This window comes from Cucumis melo, chromosome 10 (assembly GCF_025177605.1).
Source record: "Cucumis melo cultivar AY chromosome 10, USDA_Cmelo_AY_1.0, whole genome shotgun sequence".
Taxonomy (NCBI): domain Eukaryota; kingdom Viridiplantae; phylum Streptophyta; class Magnoliopsida; order Cucurbitales; family Cucurbitaceae; genus Cucumis; species Cucumis melo.
Window position 1 is genome coordinate 19,363,824 of NC_066866.1, and position 17,043 is coordinate 19,380,866.

At 32.8% G+C, this 17,043-nt stretch overlaps 1 protein-coding gene across 1 annotated transcript; it reads right to left on the reverse strand.

Moving 5' to 3' along the window:
* Positions 1 to 9,587: 9,587 nt before the first annotated feature.
* Positions 9,588 to 16,525, reverse strand: LOC103495072 (homeobox-leucine zipper protein HOX3-like). The gene is made up of 4 exons (XM_051090839.1): positions 16,295 to 16,525; positions 15,833 to 16,014; positions 15,635 to 15,714; positions 9,588 to 10,072 (listed from the first exon to the last, which is right to left on the reverse strand). Exons 1-4 carry the CDS (start codon positions 16,383 to 16,385, stop codon positions 9,832 to 9,834), a joined length of 594 nt encoding a protein of 197 aa, XP_050946796.1. The 5' UTR covers positions 16,386 to 16,525; the 3' UTR covers positions 9,588 to 9,831.
* Positions 16,526 to 17,043: the final 518 nt, after the last annotated feature.

Consider the following 17,043-nt stretch of genomic DNA (forward strand, 5'->3'; position numbering starts at 1 on the left):
AAGAGAACATCAGTACATTAAAACATAGTCCCAGCCAACTTATTGATTAATTTTTCTGGACCTAAGTTTATGTTGTCTTAGATTTATATGTCCACTAATCGTGTCTAACATATAGTAGCACATAACTGATAACCCATAACCCACAGGGCCACGAGTGAATGTAAAAATCGATACCATCAAAATGTTTTCAGCGTTGATGCACCCACCCTCATTATCAAGAACTTAAAATTAAAATGAAACGTGAGTAGCAAATGACTTGTAAATTATTGCATGGGAGGATGATACTAGACAAGTCCCTTTCAAAAATATTATCTAATCATTAGTGTCACATATCTATTGTAGAGTTGGAGACGTTAATGTTCCTTGCAATTATGGCTATAATTTAATTATTTCATATCTTTAAAAAATTATTACAGCGTGTGGATTTTTGGATATTGAGAAAATCGTATGGAAAAAGAAAGTATCACTATAAAACAATATATGGATTCTTTAACATGCCGCAAAAAGATGAAAAAGTAGTAATTTATCTCATTTCATTTAGAGGAATGTGTATTCAAGTGGAAATATGTCATAAAGCGTCGGATTGCAGATGAATTTGTTATATCTGATCATTATCGTATTTTATCTTAAATTGGTTCGAAAGTTTATTGTTAATCTTCCCATGGATTTTAATAGACCTGACACTCCTGATTTTCGCAAAGTGCGTGTGTGGGGTACATGTATTCAAGTCTCTCTTATCTGTGAAATGATTATTTCCATGATGTTGTGGCTTCTGGTCCTACTGTATGTCAACCCACCTCTGAGCAGCTTGCCTTGGGGCTATTTGAGGGAATGGCTTGTTCATGGCCCACTAACAAACAATTTTCGGTTGCTACGCTGATTCTGAAGTATGAAATTCTTCACAAGATAGGGGTGGCCAATTGCTTTCCATCAACTCATATGGCTACCATTTCTATCGCTCTAGCGCAACTTATTTTCATATCAGTACTAGACGACATGTTGATGTTGGGGAATTTATATTTCAGCACATCCTTCGCCATGTCAACACCTATGCCATCAACATCCCCATTTGCTTTCCTCATCTAATCAATGGCTTTCTGCTCTCCATACACCAAGAAGTGCTTGCAGATGGCGAAGTTGTGGGTCCTGCTCCTCAAATTATTTCTCTCAGCTACAAGTTATTCCAAGGCTCTCATGTGTCTGACCTTCCTGCTACATTTCATCCTCCTCGTCGGGGCTTTAGCTCCTCTGGTGTCGACTTGCAAGTTCCAGTCGTTGGCTTACATTTGTCTCATGACTTGGCGATCCGGGTTGTGCAACTCTTGTCAGATGAATCTCGAGCTCTCAGTGTCATTCTAGAGGAAGTTCAGCGAGTTCAAGCTTCGCTTACTGGTTGCTGCACAGTTGTGGACGCAGTGCTTAATGCTTTTCGAGCAAGGATTGCTGAATCGTAGGAGTCTTTGGATCCATGAGTAATTTTTTTGACCTGTAAGGGAGAGTAGTTTTGGGGTTGTTTGGTTGTATCGTGAAGAGATTAGATGATGATTTTTCCAGCTCTTTTTAGTTGACAGTTTTTGTTATGTTTTGTGGAAATTTCCCTGGGCTATATAGATTATTGGACAATTTTTTCTTCTTCTAATCAGTATATGTTTTGTGTGTATAAATGGTGGTTAAGATCTCGGTTGTTATTGTCTTTTCCTACTTTTGTCTATACAGTTGTTATGTGGAATGTTTGTTGAATGTTATACTTGTCTTGATCTGGTGCATGTTTGAACAAATAACACCTAGACCCAAGGGGGTTTGTTAAAATATTGTGGACTCGTCGTATTTGTTACTCAAACAGTGCAAGATATATGACGTAGAAAAATAGGGAAAAAGATTATTTTTGGCCCAGATGGTTGGTTTACCGGTTTGCTAGGAGAATAAGAATAATATATGTGGATTATTCAGTGCTTTGCGGGAGATCTGATGTGTATGATCAGATACGCCCATGCAAACAAAAACCATTTATATATAGAAGTTAAATGTTATTATTTGGTTACTGCTTCAAAAATTAATTCTTGTTGGCGAAGAATTGTTTTGCTACAAGAACCAGTCGTTTGTTGCTGTAAGTGTACATCAGTAAATATCCTTCTCAATATGTTGTGCAGGCGTGCATAAATGAACTAGACAGCAACACACCATCCTAATGAAGATCGTATATAACTCTACCACATACAGAACCCTGACTGGATGATTGATGAGAAAATAGATCAAGGGGGAGATCTTCATTTTTATATTACTTAATCAGGAAGTAGCGATTAAGGGGGAGGTTTGGTTAGATAGAATTAAACAAAGACTTAATTAACTAAATGTCTGTGGATTATTCTGTCACATATATTCTTATATAGAGATGCTCTGAACTGTAACCTTCGTACTAAACATCATGAGAGATATCTTATGATCTGTAGTTGTTCGTAATAAAATCTCCTTTATCGAGTCAAAATACCCCCTAGACGTAGATGCAATGTCATTGAACTAGGTTAACGAACGTTTGCTGTCTCTAGTGTCTCTACTATACATGCTAGTTGTTGTTCCTACTGTGTTAAAAGCATTGGATTATCTTCCATTATAGTTGTTGATTCGTTGAATCAACTACATTTGAAGATATTTTCAAGATTTTTGCCGGTTAAACAACTATCCTATCATAACACAGATTGTTTTAATCCACAGCACTACAAGAGACAGGAGTACTCCCGACGCCAAAAAACATCGACGAAAATGAAAAGTCATCGGGAAAGGATATCCCGACGTATCAAATGGCGTCAATAAGAATGTCGAGAGAAAGGCGTCAGCATAGTTTGCGACGGGAATACCTCATTCCCGACGCATATTTCAGCGTCGAGAAAACATCTTTTCCGACATTTTTTTCCGACGTTTCTTTACGTCGGAAATTCCTTTTTATATATATTTTTTAAATATTTTATTTCTACTGTTTTCCTTATAATATTTTGCTCAAACATTCACAATGATGTTCAGATTGCTCAAAAAAATTTCCTGACGTTTTGGATTAAATTAAAACAAATTAAATATAAAATTAAAATAAATTAAGAAATATACAAACACAAATTAAAAAAATAGAATTAAAATTAATAATACCAATAAGTTCACTACAACAAAATATAGTTCTCAAAATAGAAAAAACATAAACATAAGAAAAAGTCTCCTAACGAGGTGCGAATGCGCGTCATTCTACACCTTCGGTCCTAAAAATGGTATAAAAATAACTAAGTTTAGTACATAATCATATATTGTAAAAACTTAAGAATAATAGAGACACATACGTACTGTAGAGCTAGGGATCATGTGGTGGTCCCTGTTGTGCACGAGTTAGTTCTTCTATCATCTTTTTCATACTTTCCACTTGCGAAGCTAATGCTTGGTGATTTCTATCTTGTACTTCAATCCGTTCCAAAGCTTCATGAAGTTTAGCTTGTAATTCAATCTCTTTTTCTGTGGACTGCAAACAAGATGTCGACGAACTGCTTGCACTCGCCGTTCTGTGGGCCTTAGGTCCCCCACCAAGGCCTTTTGAGTAGCCTAGTCGTCTACCCAAAACCTGATCGCATATCTCATCTTCAGAGAGTGGCTAACTACCCTCTAGGGTAGGCTAGGCTTGGAGTTCCAGCATTTGATGCTGCAACAAATTTAAAAACTATGTTAGGTAACGCGCAAAAATATATAATGAAAGTGGATAATTAATAAGGGCATAACTTACATGCACATCCTCAGCGGCCTGCGACACGACTGTCCCAGCTCGAACGTGTGTTTCCTGGAACAATTCCACACGATCGGCCGGTTCTCCTTTTCTTTCAGCGAGCTCATACTGTCGTTGTAGAAACGATTTGGACCCGCTACTATGATTGTAAGACTGCTTCTGTCTAGCAGCTTTGTTCGTCCGTGATTGCTTCTGCATTAAAACAGTTATATTGTTTATTTCTTATACATATTAAAACTAGTTATCATAATTAATCATGACAAATACCTGGAATGCACGGCTGATATAATGGTCGCAGAGGAAGTGCCAATCCTCATCACGTCCAACCAATGCGTTTGGTGGGTTGGCACGAGCCTCCTCTGGGTCATTGTACTCTTTGAAATGTCTATGACAGTCAGCCCGGAACTCTTTAAAGGTCATGAGCATCTGATGCTCAACAAACCTGTTCATTGCTTGATCATTGAAATCAAGCACAAACAATCGCTACACATTACAAACATAACACATTAGATTGGTTAAAGTTAGATATGTTTCAAATGAAATCATATATAAATGTGTAGTGCATTTAATTACCTGGAGGTCACCCTTGACAACCTCAATGTATTCTCTCCCAACGTCCGCCCACTTAAGACAGTGGACGGGAAATGTTATTCGCACGCACACGCCTATCGCCTGGCTGAAGCAAACGACATATGGAGAAATAGGCTTCTCCGCTTCAGGAGCGATCGTCATCAGAATACGCCCATTTATTGCAACGTGGCACTCTAACTCCAAGAGTCGAGACTGTGCACGTCTGTTAGGAGTCAGAGTCACTTGTTGAGAAGAAAATCCTGCTCAATAAATTGATAATAACATATAAAGTTAGAAAAAAGAACATGAAATATTTGTAAGTTAAAATGAAGAAAATTCTTAGACTCACCCGTATTGTTGCCCACAGATGACGACCCTCCCGCGATGTTATCTAAATCATCCTCAGACTGGAGGAACATATCATCCGTCTCCATAAAATTTGATCGTCGATATGACATAATGGCTATGGACATAGAAAACAAACATTCAATAAGCAAATACAAACACATAGCTAGAATCAAAATATATAAACTAGATATAAATATGTGGGTATGTGGTTTAATTTGTCACTATAATTCGTCATTTCTTGCATGTGACAAGTGTTCATCCACATCGTCGATGAAGTCATTAGTGACATGACGTACAACCGGTCTTTCAACGATTGTGGGATCAACGTCATTTCTACATAGAGTGTTATCCTCAATGTGGTCATCCACTTGATGGCTTACAACAACTTCTAGTATATTAATATGGTCATTCTAAACATCCTCCACTTCTGGCACGTCCCATATACGCTTATTTTGGATGACTTGCACAACTTTCCAACTGCTACCATTTTTTAGATCATCTACGTAAAAAACTTGATGTGTTTGAGTTGCAAGAATTACAGGTTCCTCCGCGTACCAAAAACGGGATGTGGTGAGAGATTTGTACCCTACTTCAACGTGTGTTCTTTGACTTTTGTTTACGTCGATGTCACACCACCGACACTTAAATAGCCATACATTTCTTCTCAACGGATATTGTACGTGCAACACTTCGTCCAGAACACCACAGAAATTATTGTCGCTAGTTCCACTTGCATCGCTTTCACCAACCGACCATTATTCCACTATTTTGAGTAGTACGTTGGGAATCAAGTTCAATAGTGTGAAATCTTACACCACCTACGATGCATCCATTGTAACAACGAACGTCAAAGGATGGTCCCATTGCTAGTGAGAAGAAATCATTAGATAGGTTTGCAGACTAACGCAATTCTAACACCTGTGCTCGAAACCATTCAGGGAATGCCCGTTCATGTATTTTATACAAATCCATAGAATTTTGAGCATGTCGACATTGGAGCCTCAAATGTTTCCTAATAGGGATGAGTTTAACTTATGTAAGAACAATATATAACAAATATTTAAAAATTACGAAGATGAGGAATATGCTTACTTGCGATACTTCGATATTTCGTCAGCATTATTCAGTATGTACCAATGGAAGAGTCGTTTCTCTTCCTCTGATATAGCACGAACAGTTAATGCACCTAAGGGTCGTACTTTCTGCTTGAAAATTTCAAATTCATCAATTACCTCGTTGTCTACAATGGTATCATCATTTCACTCATCTCTTGTGAATCGAGTCTCTATACCACGTAGGTAACGCGAAGAAAAGGTGTTTGATTCATTCATGACATAGGCTTCTGCAATTGACCCCTCAGGACGTGCTTTGTTTCTAACATACTACTTTAACGTGCGTAGACTTCTTTCAATCGGATACATCCAACTATAAGAAACTGGACCAGTAATCTTCGTTTCATACGGTAAGTGAACGGAAAGTTTTATCATAACGCTAAAAAAGGTAGGTGGAAATATTCTTTCCAACTTACAAAGTATGATTATGATATCTGCTTGCAATTTGTCTAGATCACTTACTCTTATCGTTCTGGTGCACAAGTCACGAAAAAAATTACATAATTCGGTTATAGCAGTGTATACGTTCTTCAGTAAGAATGCTCGAATACCAATTGGTAGCAGTCGATGTAATAAAACATGACAATCATGTTTTTTTAGTCCTTATATTTTCTCCTTTCTTTCATGCACACATCTCAATATATTGGAAACAAATCCATCGGAAAACTTAACTGATTTCAGAAACTTACAAAACTCTACTCGTTCAATGGTAGTCAACGTGTAGCTCACATGTGGCTTCACCAATCGATTACCCGCTTCAACAAGATGTAAATCCTTTCTTATCTTCAGATCTTGTAGGTCCAACCGAGCATTCGTGGTATCCTTCGTTTTCCCTTCGATGTTCAATAACGTACCAACCAAATTGTCACAAACATTCTTCTCAATGTGCATTACATCAAGTTTGTCACGTAACAGTAGTCTCGACCAGTAAGGAAGATCGAAAAAAATACTTTTCTTCGTCCAATTAAGAGCTCTCTTTCTTTTCTTATCCTATATTGAAGGACGTTTACTCATAACTGGAAACTTCAACTGATCTAGTTGTTCTAATATTTCATGTCCATTCATCACCACTGGAGGAGCCTTACGCTCTACCTTTCTATCGTGTAGCATACTTCTACGCCACACGTGATTCTGTGGAAAATAGCGTCTATGTCCCATGAAAGATATTCTACCTCGTATTCTGAAGGACGATCTATCACCCTTGCACATAGGACATGCCTGATACCCCTTCATCTCCACCTTGATAGGCCACCATACGCCGGAAAGTCATTAATCATCCACAACAAGGCTGCGTATAGCTGAAAGAACTGACCTGTAAGAGAGTCATACGTACGCACCCCAAAAGTCCATAACTGTTTCAATTCCTCAATCAATGGTTGGAGATAAACATCAATTTTTCTACCAGAAGATTTAGGACCGGGTATGAGCAGTGACATAAAGAAATTTGTCTCTTTCATGCATTTCTATGGTGGCAAATTATAAGGAAGTAACACAATAGGCCACATACTGTACGAGGTACTCATTTGGCCAATACACAGTCATACTTGCATGCGTGAATAGTCTCGTATCCCAAGCCCAAGCACGAAGTTTTCGTTTTGCTTCATAAAATGAACTAGGAATAGTACTATTACACATTGGAAACGCTGCTCTTAAGAGTTCTAACAACATGTCGAACGACTTGTTACTCCAACCATTTAGAACTTTCACATGCATCAACTTAACCAAAAAATTCAACGACGAAAATTCAGAACAACCGGGGTACAACTCATTACGTGCTTGATTCAATAAGTCTTGAAATATATTATTTGTTCTATCTTCATCTATATTTACCCCAACATTCATCAGCATTTCATCTTCCAAACGAAATTCCTCTATTTCCTCTTCATGTTCAATAGGGCCTTGTAAATCATTTAGCATACCAAAGATATCACCTTCTTCATTAAATTGTCTACTACTAGTTCCTTCATTAAAATGATTACTACTAGTTTCTTCCTCAAAGTTTTCTGTACCTCTATAGCTTAAGGACTCTCCATGATACATTCATTCTGTGTAGTATGAGGATATTCCAATAGTCAACAGATGTCATTCCACACCCTCTAATGAGCTCCAATTTAAATTCAAACATCTCTTGCATGGACACCTTAATCGTCTGTAGGCATCAACGTGAAACTTGGCAAATTCTAAAAATTGGGCCACTCTATGTCTATACTCAAGGGATAACTTATTTCTAAGTTTCATCAAACCCTTATCCATCGTTTAAGTCCCTAAAACATAAATAGGTTCGATTAGAAACATATCTCTCTCACTCTCTCACATCCATAACTTACTCCCCTGAATTTTCACTATTTTTCAATAACTAACTTCAAACTATAGAGGCTACCATAACTGCAGGATAGCCAACACAACCTAATTATTAACAACAAAATACTTCAAAATCTTCGCATCCTACAAACTCCTCCAAACTACAGATGCTACCATAACTGTAGGATAGCCAACACAACCTAATTATTAACAACAAAATACTTCAAGCTATCCTACTATCACCTTTTGAAACCAACAAATTCAAAACAAAAACGACTACCATAACTGCAGGATAGCCATCTCAAATCAACAATAAAAATATTCAACACAAACAGGCTACCATAACTGCAGGATAGCCAAAACAAATCTTAACACACATATTACATTTTCAATTCAAAACATAAACCCCCCTTCAAATTTGAATGTAACAATAACCCCCTCATTCAAATTAACCGTAACCCCCCCCCCCTTTCCCCTCCAATTTCAATTTTCAATTTAACTTAAACCGCCCTCCCCCAAATTCATTTTTTAATTTAACTATAACCCCCCCCCCCCCCCCCCCAATTCAATTTAACTATTAACCCCTCCCCCCCTCCCCCCTCATTCAATCCCCATTCAATTTTCATTTCACTATAAACTCCCCCCTCAATTCAATTTTCTAAATAACCCTAAACCCTAAACCATTCAAATTTCAATTCAACCACAAATTACACACATTCTATACAAAAATACATTTAACAAACAAAAATCTATTCCAAAAGAAAATCCTAAAAAAAATTCCTAAAAAAAACCCTAAAACATAAATTGAAACTAAATAAATTTTAATTTTCCACTTACCTAAAGTGGCAGATGGCGGTGGAATGGCGGCGAGGGACGGCGACGGAACGGTGGCGAGGGACGACGACGGAACGGCGGCGAAACGGCGACGGATCTCTCTTTTCCCCTCTCGACTTCTCCTCTCTTTTCCCCCTCTCGATTTCGGTTCTGTAAAATACAGAACTAAAACGATTAAAAAGGAGATTTCCCGACGCAATGTCGCGGCGTCGGAAAATCCCCCAATAAGCGTCGGGAAAAGGGGCATTCCCGACGCTCCTTAAATGATTTTTTCGACGCTTTGTAACGCGTCGGGAAAAACCCCTATTCCCGACGCCGTTCCTGACGCACTATGCACCGCGTTGGGAATAGTTTGCTTTTTAAAACTAATTTGCCCTTTTCCCGACAAATACTGGCCGACGCCTTCTTGATGCGTCGGGAAAGAGTGTTTTCCCGATGCGGTGTTGATGGCATCAGAAAAACCTTTTTTCCCGGCGTTCCTTACGTCGACGTCTATTTTGGCGTCGGGAATGCTTCATTTTCTTGTAGTGCAACCTAACATAATTAACCAACATCATAAATAGGGTTCGAAAAGTCTAAAACAAATCTGTCATAAATGAAACATGAGGCACCTCAAGGTATTGTAAAAATTGAAGAAGCAAACTATGTAAAACATAAATTTCAAATACAGAAGAAATAGTATTATATAAATATAACTCAATTTCAAACAATGACAAAAACCCAAACACTCATCTCTATGTATGATATATATATATAGCATATGAGAAAGGTCTAAAATGTAAAAAAAAAAAACAAAACAAAACAAAACAAAAAGGGTAATAAGTAAGATTTTGATTAATTAAGATGGAGTGATGATTCCGCATGAGTTTAAAAAAGAAAAGGGGCGCGGGGGAGCAGCGGCCGACCAAATTAAACGATAATCCGGGTCTTGTCGAGGGTGGTGGTTGTCACGCGCTCACAGCGTGGGCACATTGTGAGATTCGACGCCAGCAGGGGCTCGCAGCTGTGCGGTGAAATCACCGTCGGCGGCGCCACCTTCATTGCTCTTAGCTCCTCCACCTCCTTTTGTAGTCTCTTGTTTTGTTCTGTTAATAGCCCGAACCATCTCTTTAGATACTCGCATTCCATCTCCGTTTGCTTTAACTTGCTCCTAATCAATTCATAACATATAAACTCGTTATAGTTCCTATCATTTTAAGAGTTTTGTGTTCTGAATCTTGCTTTATAAAGAATTATGTTTCAGATCTCTAAAAATTAATAATGAATCGAGTTTGTCTTTAGATTTGCAAAGTGTACATTTTGTTTATCCAATATTTTAGAAGAGAGTGTTCGGTCCTTTAGTTTTTAAACTCTCCAGATTGTTTTATATTTTTTATATCACTTTTTTAGTCATTGAATTTGGAAATATAGTATATAATTATGTACTTTTGATATTATTTTAACTCAGTTTTCAGTTATTAAAATGCAGAGGAGAGGAAAAAACAATTTCAATTGAAAAGTGCTTTAAAATAATATAAAATGTATAATCAATAATTCATATGATAGAGATCTTTTAAAACTATTTTTCAAAATTTAAGAATTAAATTGACCAAAATAATATATTTAGGGTCAAATATACATATTTTTCAAAACTTATAGTTTTCTTACACTTTTAGTGAGTTTCTTTTGTTGTGCTGTGTGTTATTATTAACATGTTCATCTTGAAAGTGTGAACTTAATTTTAAAATAGCTCCATGAGACAAGTTAACCGTTTCAGTACTTTTTTTTTTTTTTTCATTTGGCACATGTTTCATTAAATGCTTTAATTTAAAATTTTAAAGATAGCTTGTGGAAGACATAATAAAAATTTGAAAATAATAAGACATGTTTCAAATTGTTTTCTAAATAGGTAAAAAATGTGTTTCCTGGTATAAAAAGATATCTATTTCATTTTTTAAATAAGTTTGACTCTAAAGAAATTCAATCTTTACTCATACTTTGTATCAAAATTAAGCGTATCGGCCTTCCAAGAAATGTTCTATTTAAGAAAAGGGTTAGTGACTAAACTATTAGAACATAATTAAAGTGACATAAAACAAAAACTAGCAAAAGCAACTCAGTGAAATTACTATATTTAACCTCGAGATTATGTTTGAAGTGATACTTAATTTATCACCTAAACTTTTGTATACTTAAAAAGTTTAAAGAAAATTATTTGAGTCATTGTTGAGATATAATATGTCATTGTTTATTTGCGTACATGTAGGTTTTCTTTTCTAACTCATATGCAAATAGATACTAATATTAATACGGAATAAGTAAAATGCAATAGTAACCCTATTATTTTAGAGTTTGAATTTAATTGAAGTGTGAGGCCTTCTAAAAGATGTATTCTCAACCATACATAACAAAAACACTAAAATAATAAACGGGGGTTAAAATTACTTTTTAACCCTTTTTTCATATTAGTGATTATTTCACAAAACATATCTGTAACCCATTCAAAACTTTGACACAATTCTTTTAATCAAATTATTGATTTTGAATAACAAAAAAAAAATGTTATAATAATTATCAATGTTTTTGAATAATTTTAAATTTAATATCGATAAAATTATTTTTTATTCTCTCAAAATCACTCAAACATACATCACAATAAATTTATATTAAAGATAGCTTATTTATTTGTACAATTTATATTATTGAAAAATAGCATACAGGTGTGTTGAGTCTAATTGTTTAAATATTTCATTTTAAAAATAAGTTATTTTGAGAAAAATAGCAATTAAAACTTTTTGACACATTTATAAAATGTATTTTAATTTAAACCATTTATATATATATATATAAAGTTCAAATAAAAATGACTTTTTATGGCTAACATTTACTTGAAGTAAATAGAGAAGCCTTGATTAATTAGGTGTACGGAAACTATAGGGTATTTTAGAGACTTAACCAAACTATAATAAATCTGTTAAAACTAAAAAAACCAAATAAACCAACTTTAACCCAAAGAATAATAGTGGCAATTAGTTTAATCAATCAGTTCATCATGATGTTGATATATGATAGATTTATTTTCTTTTTACCTCATACCCAAATAAATGCTTAATTAATACATAGAAAAGGTAAATGCAATAAGATATATCTACTTTGAAAAATATGGAGTATATTTTCAAAATTAATATGATCTGACTTCACAAAAGTATACCAATAATTGTGCCTAACAAAAAAGAAGGACGAGAGAAAAAGAAATGTGAAAGTGAAATAAATGCAATTTGAAGCCCTTTTACGTGAAAGACAAGAACATTATTATTGTCTTCTTGGATTCTAATTATTATCAAAGCAAATTAAATGGTATATAAATTTACCTTTTTCATGCTAACTTTAATTAACTGATTTTTTACTTCTTATTTGTACCCATAATATCTGACATAATAATTAGTTCAAACAACTTCAAACTAGTCATATTCATAGCATATAGTTTGAAAGTATCCATGTGAATATTCTTACATTCAAAATTCAAAAATATGAAAAGTTACAAAAAGCAAGATATATATAATACCCAACATCTAATTATTTATTTCTATTATTTTAAATTGTTGAAAAATAGATAAATGTTTTGGAGTATTAGGCGAAAGGTAAAATAAAAAGTTGTGAAGAACACTACAATAAAATCAAGTTGAACTTCAAAATATAATTCTAAATACAATAATGAAAATAGTTTGAGTGAAATTTAAAAGTGGGCCCTAATAGTAATTTTGGCAAATTTTCAATTTGGACCAAATATCATGATTTCTGTAAAGGAAAACATGTATTTTGAGAAACTAAGTTCATTAGTTATGGAGATGAAGAACCCATTTGAATTTGGTTATAGAAAAAAGTGTTTTAGAAAAGGTTATCTTTATTTAAATTCTTTCACAATATTTTTTTAAAAGTACATTTGTTTGTTATCAAACACTCCCATATTCTCAAAATGATTTATCATTCAAAAACAAACACTTAGAAAAAAAAAATACAAATGAAAATAAATGAAAGAACGAAATAAAAGTTATAATATCAACAAAGACTTATACGGAGTTTAAACCCTAAACCCTAAACCTAGTTGAAAATTTTGAAATAAACAGTTACAAACATAACAATTAAATTCAAAATATCAACATAGTGCAACAATTTAAAAATTTGCATACATACAAATTTGTCAGAATCTATCGATACTAAAAGTTTACCATTAATAGACCATATTGAAAATGTTGGTTTATCACTAATAGATCATTAAAAATCTATCAGCGACACAAGTCTATAAGCGGTTGAATTTGGTATATTTATAATTTTTTAAAATATTTCTATACATTTGATTATTATCTCTGAAATTATCACTTATTACATTTAGTCATTTTGAAATCATAAAATCCAAACAAAAGTTTGTCAACATGAACATGTCCAATTGGTCAAAAGAGTTTTACTTACTTTTAGAAGTCAATTATCATATAAACATGGATTTGTATTTTGATCCCCTTAAAAATTGGAGCAATCAAAAGAGTATAGCTCATATATCTTTTTAAATATTAAAATGTAGTTTAAAATTTATCAAATTTTATAAGATTTATGAGTTGGTTCTTCCTACCAATTAATTTTGAAAAATCTCATCTTTTATAGCAAGGTCGGTTAAGAAACATAAATATATTAAAATAATTAATTGAACCTACTACATATGTATTCATATTAATGCATGGATTAGAGAAAAAGATATAATATAAAAGAGAAGCTAAACTTTAATTTAATGCTAATATCATATGGGTAATGTAAAGGCACACGAGGCCGTTGGAAGCAAACCCTAGACGTTGTGTTATTGACATATATATATATATATATCTAAAAAGTAATAGGGAGGCAACCACATCATTACTTGTTCATAATTTTGTTCACATCTTGTCTCTTGGTGGCATTGCATATCTTACCCCATAATTCCACTATTATTATTTTATAATTTTTTATTTTCTAGAAAAGAGACAAAATAATTCTATAGTTTAACCTTGTTTTTCTGGTTTGGATATCCATATTCCTTTAATGAAACCTTTTTCTTTTCCTTTTTTTTTTTCATTATTGATTTTCATAGGGAAACTTTAGAAGACATTTCATTTATTTCCAAAATTAATAACTTATTGCCTTAAAACATATATTAGTCTATAAATTTTTACGGTTATGGATTTCAATTTTGAAGCTAGGTTTACATAATCATTTTGTTTCTTTTTTTATTTTTTTTTATGATTAAACTTATTTTTTTAATGTTAATTATTCTTTAATATAATGATTGAATTCTCAGTCAAATTTTAATATATACTTTTTGAAAGTCTATTTCAATTGTGTTTTCAAATTTTGACCGTAGGTTAAAACCACGGATAGAATATAGATGACAAAAGAAATAAAGTATTGAAAATAAAAATAGTGTGTGTTTAATTTTAAAAAAACAAAATAGTTACTAAATAGAGGCCTTTTCTTAATATATATATATATATATATATATATATATATATATTTGTTTTAAAATTTCTAATGTTTTTTTTTATAATTATAGATTAACAAAAGGAAAATTTAATATTCAACTTTTAACCTAATTCAATTGATTTGGATACAGTACTCTCAAATGAAAGTAAAGATAACTTACTTTTACATATGGACTACAATATGTAAAAGTAACTTAATTATATTATTGATAAAAGAAATATTGAACAGCTATGTTAGCTTAGAAACAGAAATATAACATATAATTTTCTTTTAGTAAAAATGATGTAATACAATGTTTGAAGGGTTAAGAAAAAGGGATATTTTTATTTCGAAAATAAGTCGAAATGGAATTAAAGTATTTAGCAATGATTCAATATAACTTTTCAAACATTTTAAAATATTTATTTTTAAACAATTTTTTAAAAAAAGTTGTCCCCAAATTGTAAAAAAAATATAGAACATATTACAAAATGCTTACATTTCATAGAAAATTCAGGTATAAAGAACTTTCTTTCTAGTAGTTTTGTTTTATGGAGTATAAATGATTTGTGAAAATTTTCTATTATTGAAAAAACTTCATTTTTTACCAAATTGAGTTTAAATAGAATTGGTTTTTTAAAAAAACCATTTTTTTGTCTGGTCAATCCCAATCACGACCTAAGATAGAATTCCTTAGGAAAAAAAAGTTCATACACTCTTTTATGACTAACATGAAAAAGTCATATGAAAATTCATTGAGTTTATTCTTCATCCCAATCTTGTTTTTGCAAAACTGTTTTTAAAATGATGATTTGTTATATAAGTTTTCTAGTTTCTATTGAATAACTATTTTGTTTTAAGAAATGATGTTTTAATCTATTATTTTACTATATACTTTTTTTTTTTTTTTTTTGAAAGTTTTTAGGTAAGTTTGAGAGTGATTTTAAGTGTTTAGTTAACCATCAAAATGTGAGATAGGGAAACAAACGTCTGAGCTTCAAAAAAAGAAAAGAAAAAAAAAAGATTATATATATATATATATATATATATATATATATATATATATATATATATATATATATATATATATATATATATTATGTAAAAGTAAGAATAAAAGAAAAGCTATTCGAAGACAAATTATGCATGGGAATATAATTAAGCCCTCAAATAAAGAATAAAGAGAGTGAGCAAATAGAAAGAAAAAAAAAATTAAAGATTATTAAGTTGAAAATTAATAACCCACCTGGCCCTTCGATTCTGAAACCAAACTTCAACCTGCCTTGGTTTCAAGTTCAACACTTCTGCCAAAGTCTCCTTCTGTTTCTAAAAATTAAATAAAAAGAAGATATAATTCTACATAAAAACAATAAAATAAATAAATAAACACATAAAATATATAAAAGGAAGAAAAAACAAAAAGAGGGAATTTTGAGAAATGTACTGGGTTTAAAGTATGGTTTTGTCTAAAGCTTTGTTCAAGAAGATGAGATTGTTCCTTCGTTAAACGCAGTTTCTTTCTTGGATTATTGTTTCCATTGTTATTAATTTCTTCATCTTCTTCCATAGTTCCCATCATCCATTCCTCTTCATCTGGAGCTTTGTTCATGTCCAAATCTCTCCCTACTGCAACAAAACCACGTCATTGTATCGACATATTAAATCACCACTAAACTCAACCACATCACGAACAAGTTACAATATCTCATCGATTATTTCTTTGTCGTTACTTTTTCCCAAGACTCAGCTAATTACAGGGTTTGAACACAAATCATTCGGTTTTCTATCAAAACCAAACCCTAAAAGTAAAGTTCGATAGGGTTTCGTATATTGAATCATTTGCTTGTATTCGTAACCGATCGACAGAAAACAAAGAGCAAATTTGATTGGGAGAATGAGCGTATACCAGATGGAGTGAGTGATGATGAGAATGAGTTGAAGCCTGGTACAGAGATGGAGAGGTCCAATCTTGAAGTGCCGGTGGGCAAAATTGCCATGAGAATGAATTCAAGCTATGGAAATTGAGAACAAGAGAGAAGAAGAGTTGAAGGTTTTATTTGTAATATTTGGGAGAGAGATAGAAAGGTAAAGTAGAGAGGCAAAAAGAGAGAGAGGAAGAGAGAGAAATGGATGATGAAAATTTGAAGATAGAAAAAGTTGAGACAATATGCAAAAAGGTTAAATACAACATAGAGATAATGTAAATGGCATATCTGCAGACAAATTATAAAAGCACAAAAAGTTTGCTTTTCTTTTTCCCCAACTTTTGGTATTCATTTTTGCTTTGGGTTGTTTGAGGGTTAGTACTCGAATGAGTTTGTAATTCAATATAATCTTATAACAATATTTGGATTGTGTGTTTTGGACCCCACTTGCGATAGGTTTTTTCGCTTGGTTTTCATGATCTCATTTCTATTTTACCGTGGATTCTTGATGCATTCCAACACCCCACAGACTATATCAATTCTGATTACATTCCCAAACAACAAGCATAAACATTTATTAGCTAGTGGAATTTTTTTTGACATTCCTATATGTAACAAAATTAACCAAAATATTTATAAAAATAAATTTTAGATTCTATCAATAATAGCTATTAATAGACACTGATGAACTTTATCTATCAGGATCTATTGGTGACAGTAATAAAAATTT

Bases quoted from the DNA above. Each gene is read 5' to 3' on its own strand.
- LOC103495072 (XM_051090839.1), bottom strand. From the start codon at position 16,385: ATGGCAATTTTGCCCACCGGCACTTCAAGATTGGACCTCTCCATCTCT. The intron at 16,015-16,294 runs GTATACGCTCAT...GTTTTGTTGCAG, and splicing joins ATCATCACTCACTCCATCTG to TAGGGAGAGATTTGGACATG. The intron at 10,073-15,634 runs GTGGGTTATTAA...TGAATTGATTAG, and splicing joins TTTCAGAATCGAAGGGCCAG to GAGCAAGTTAAAGCAAACGG.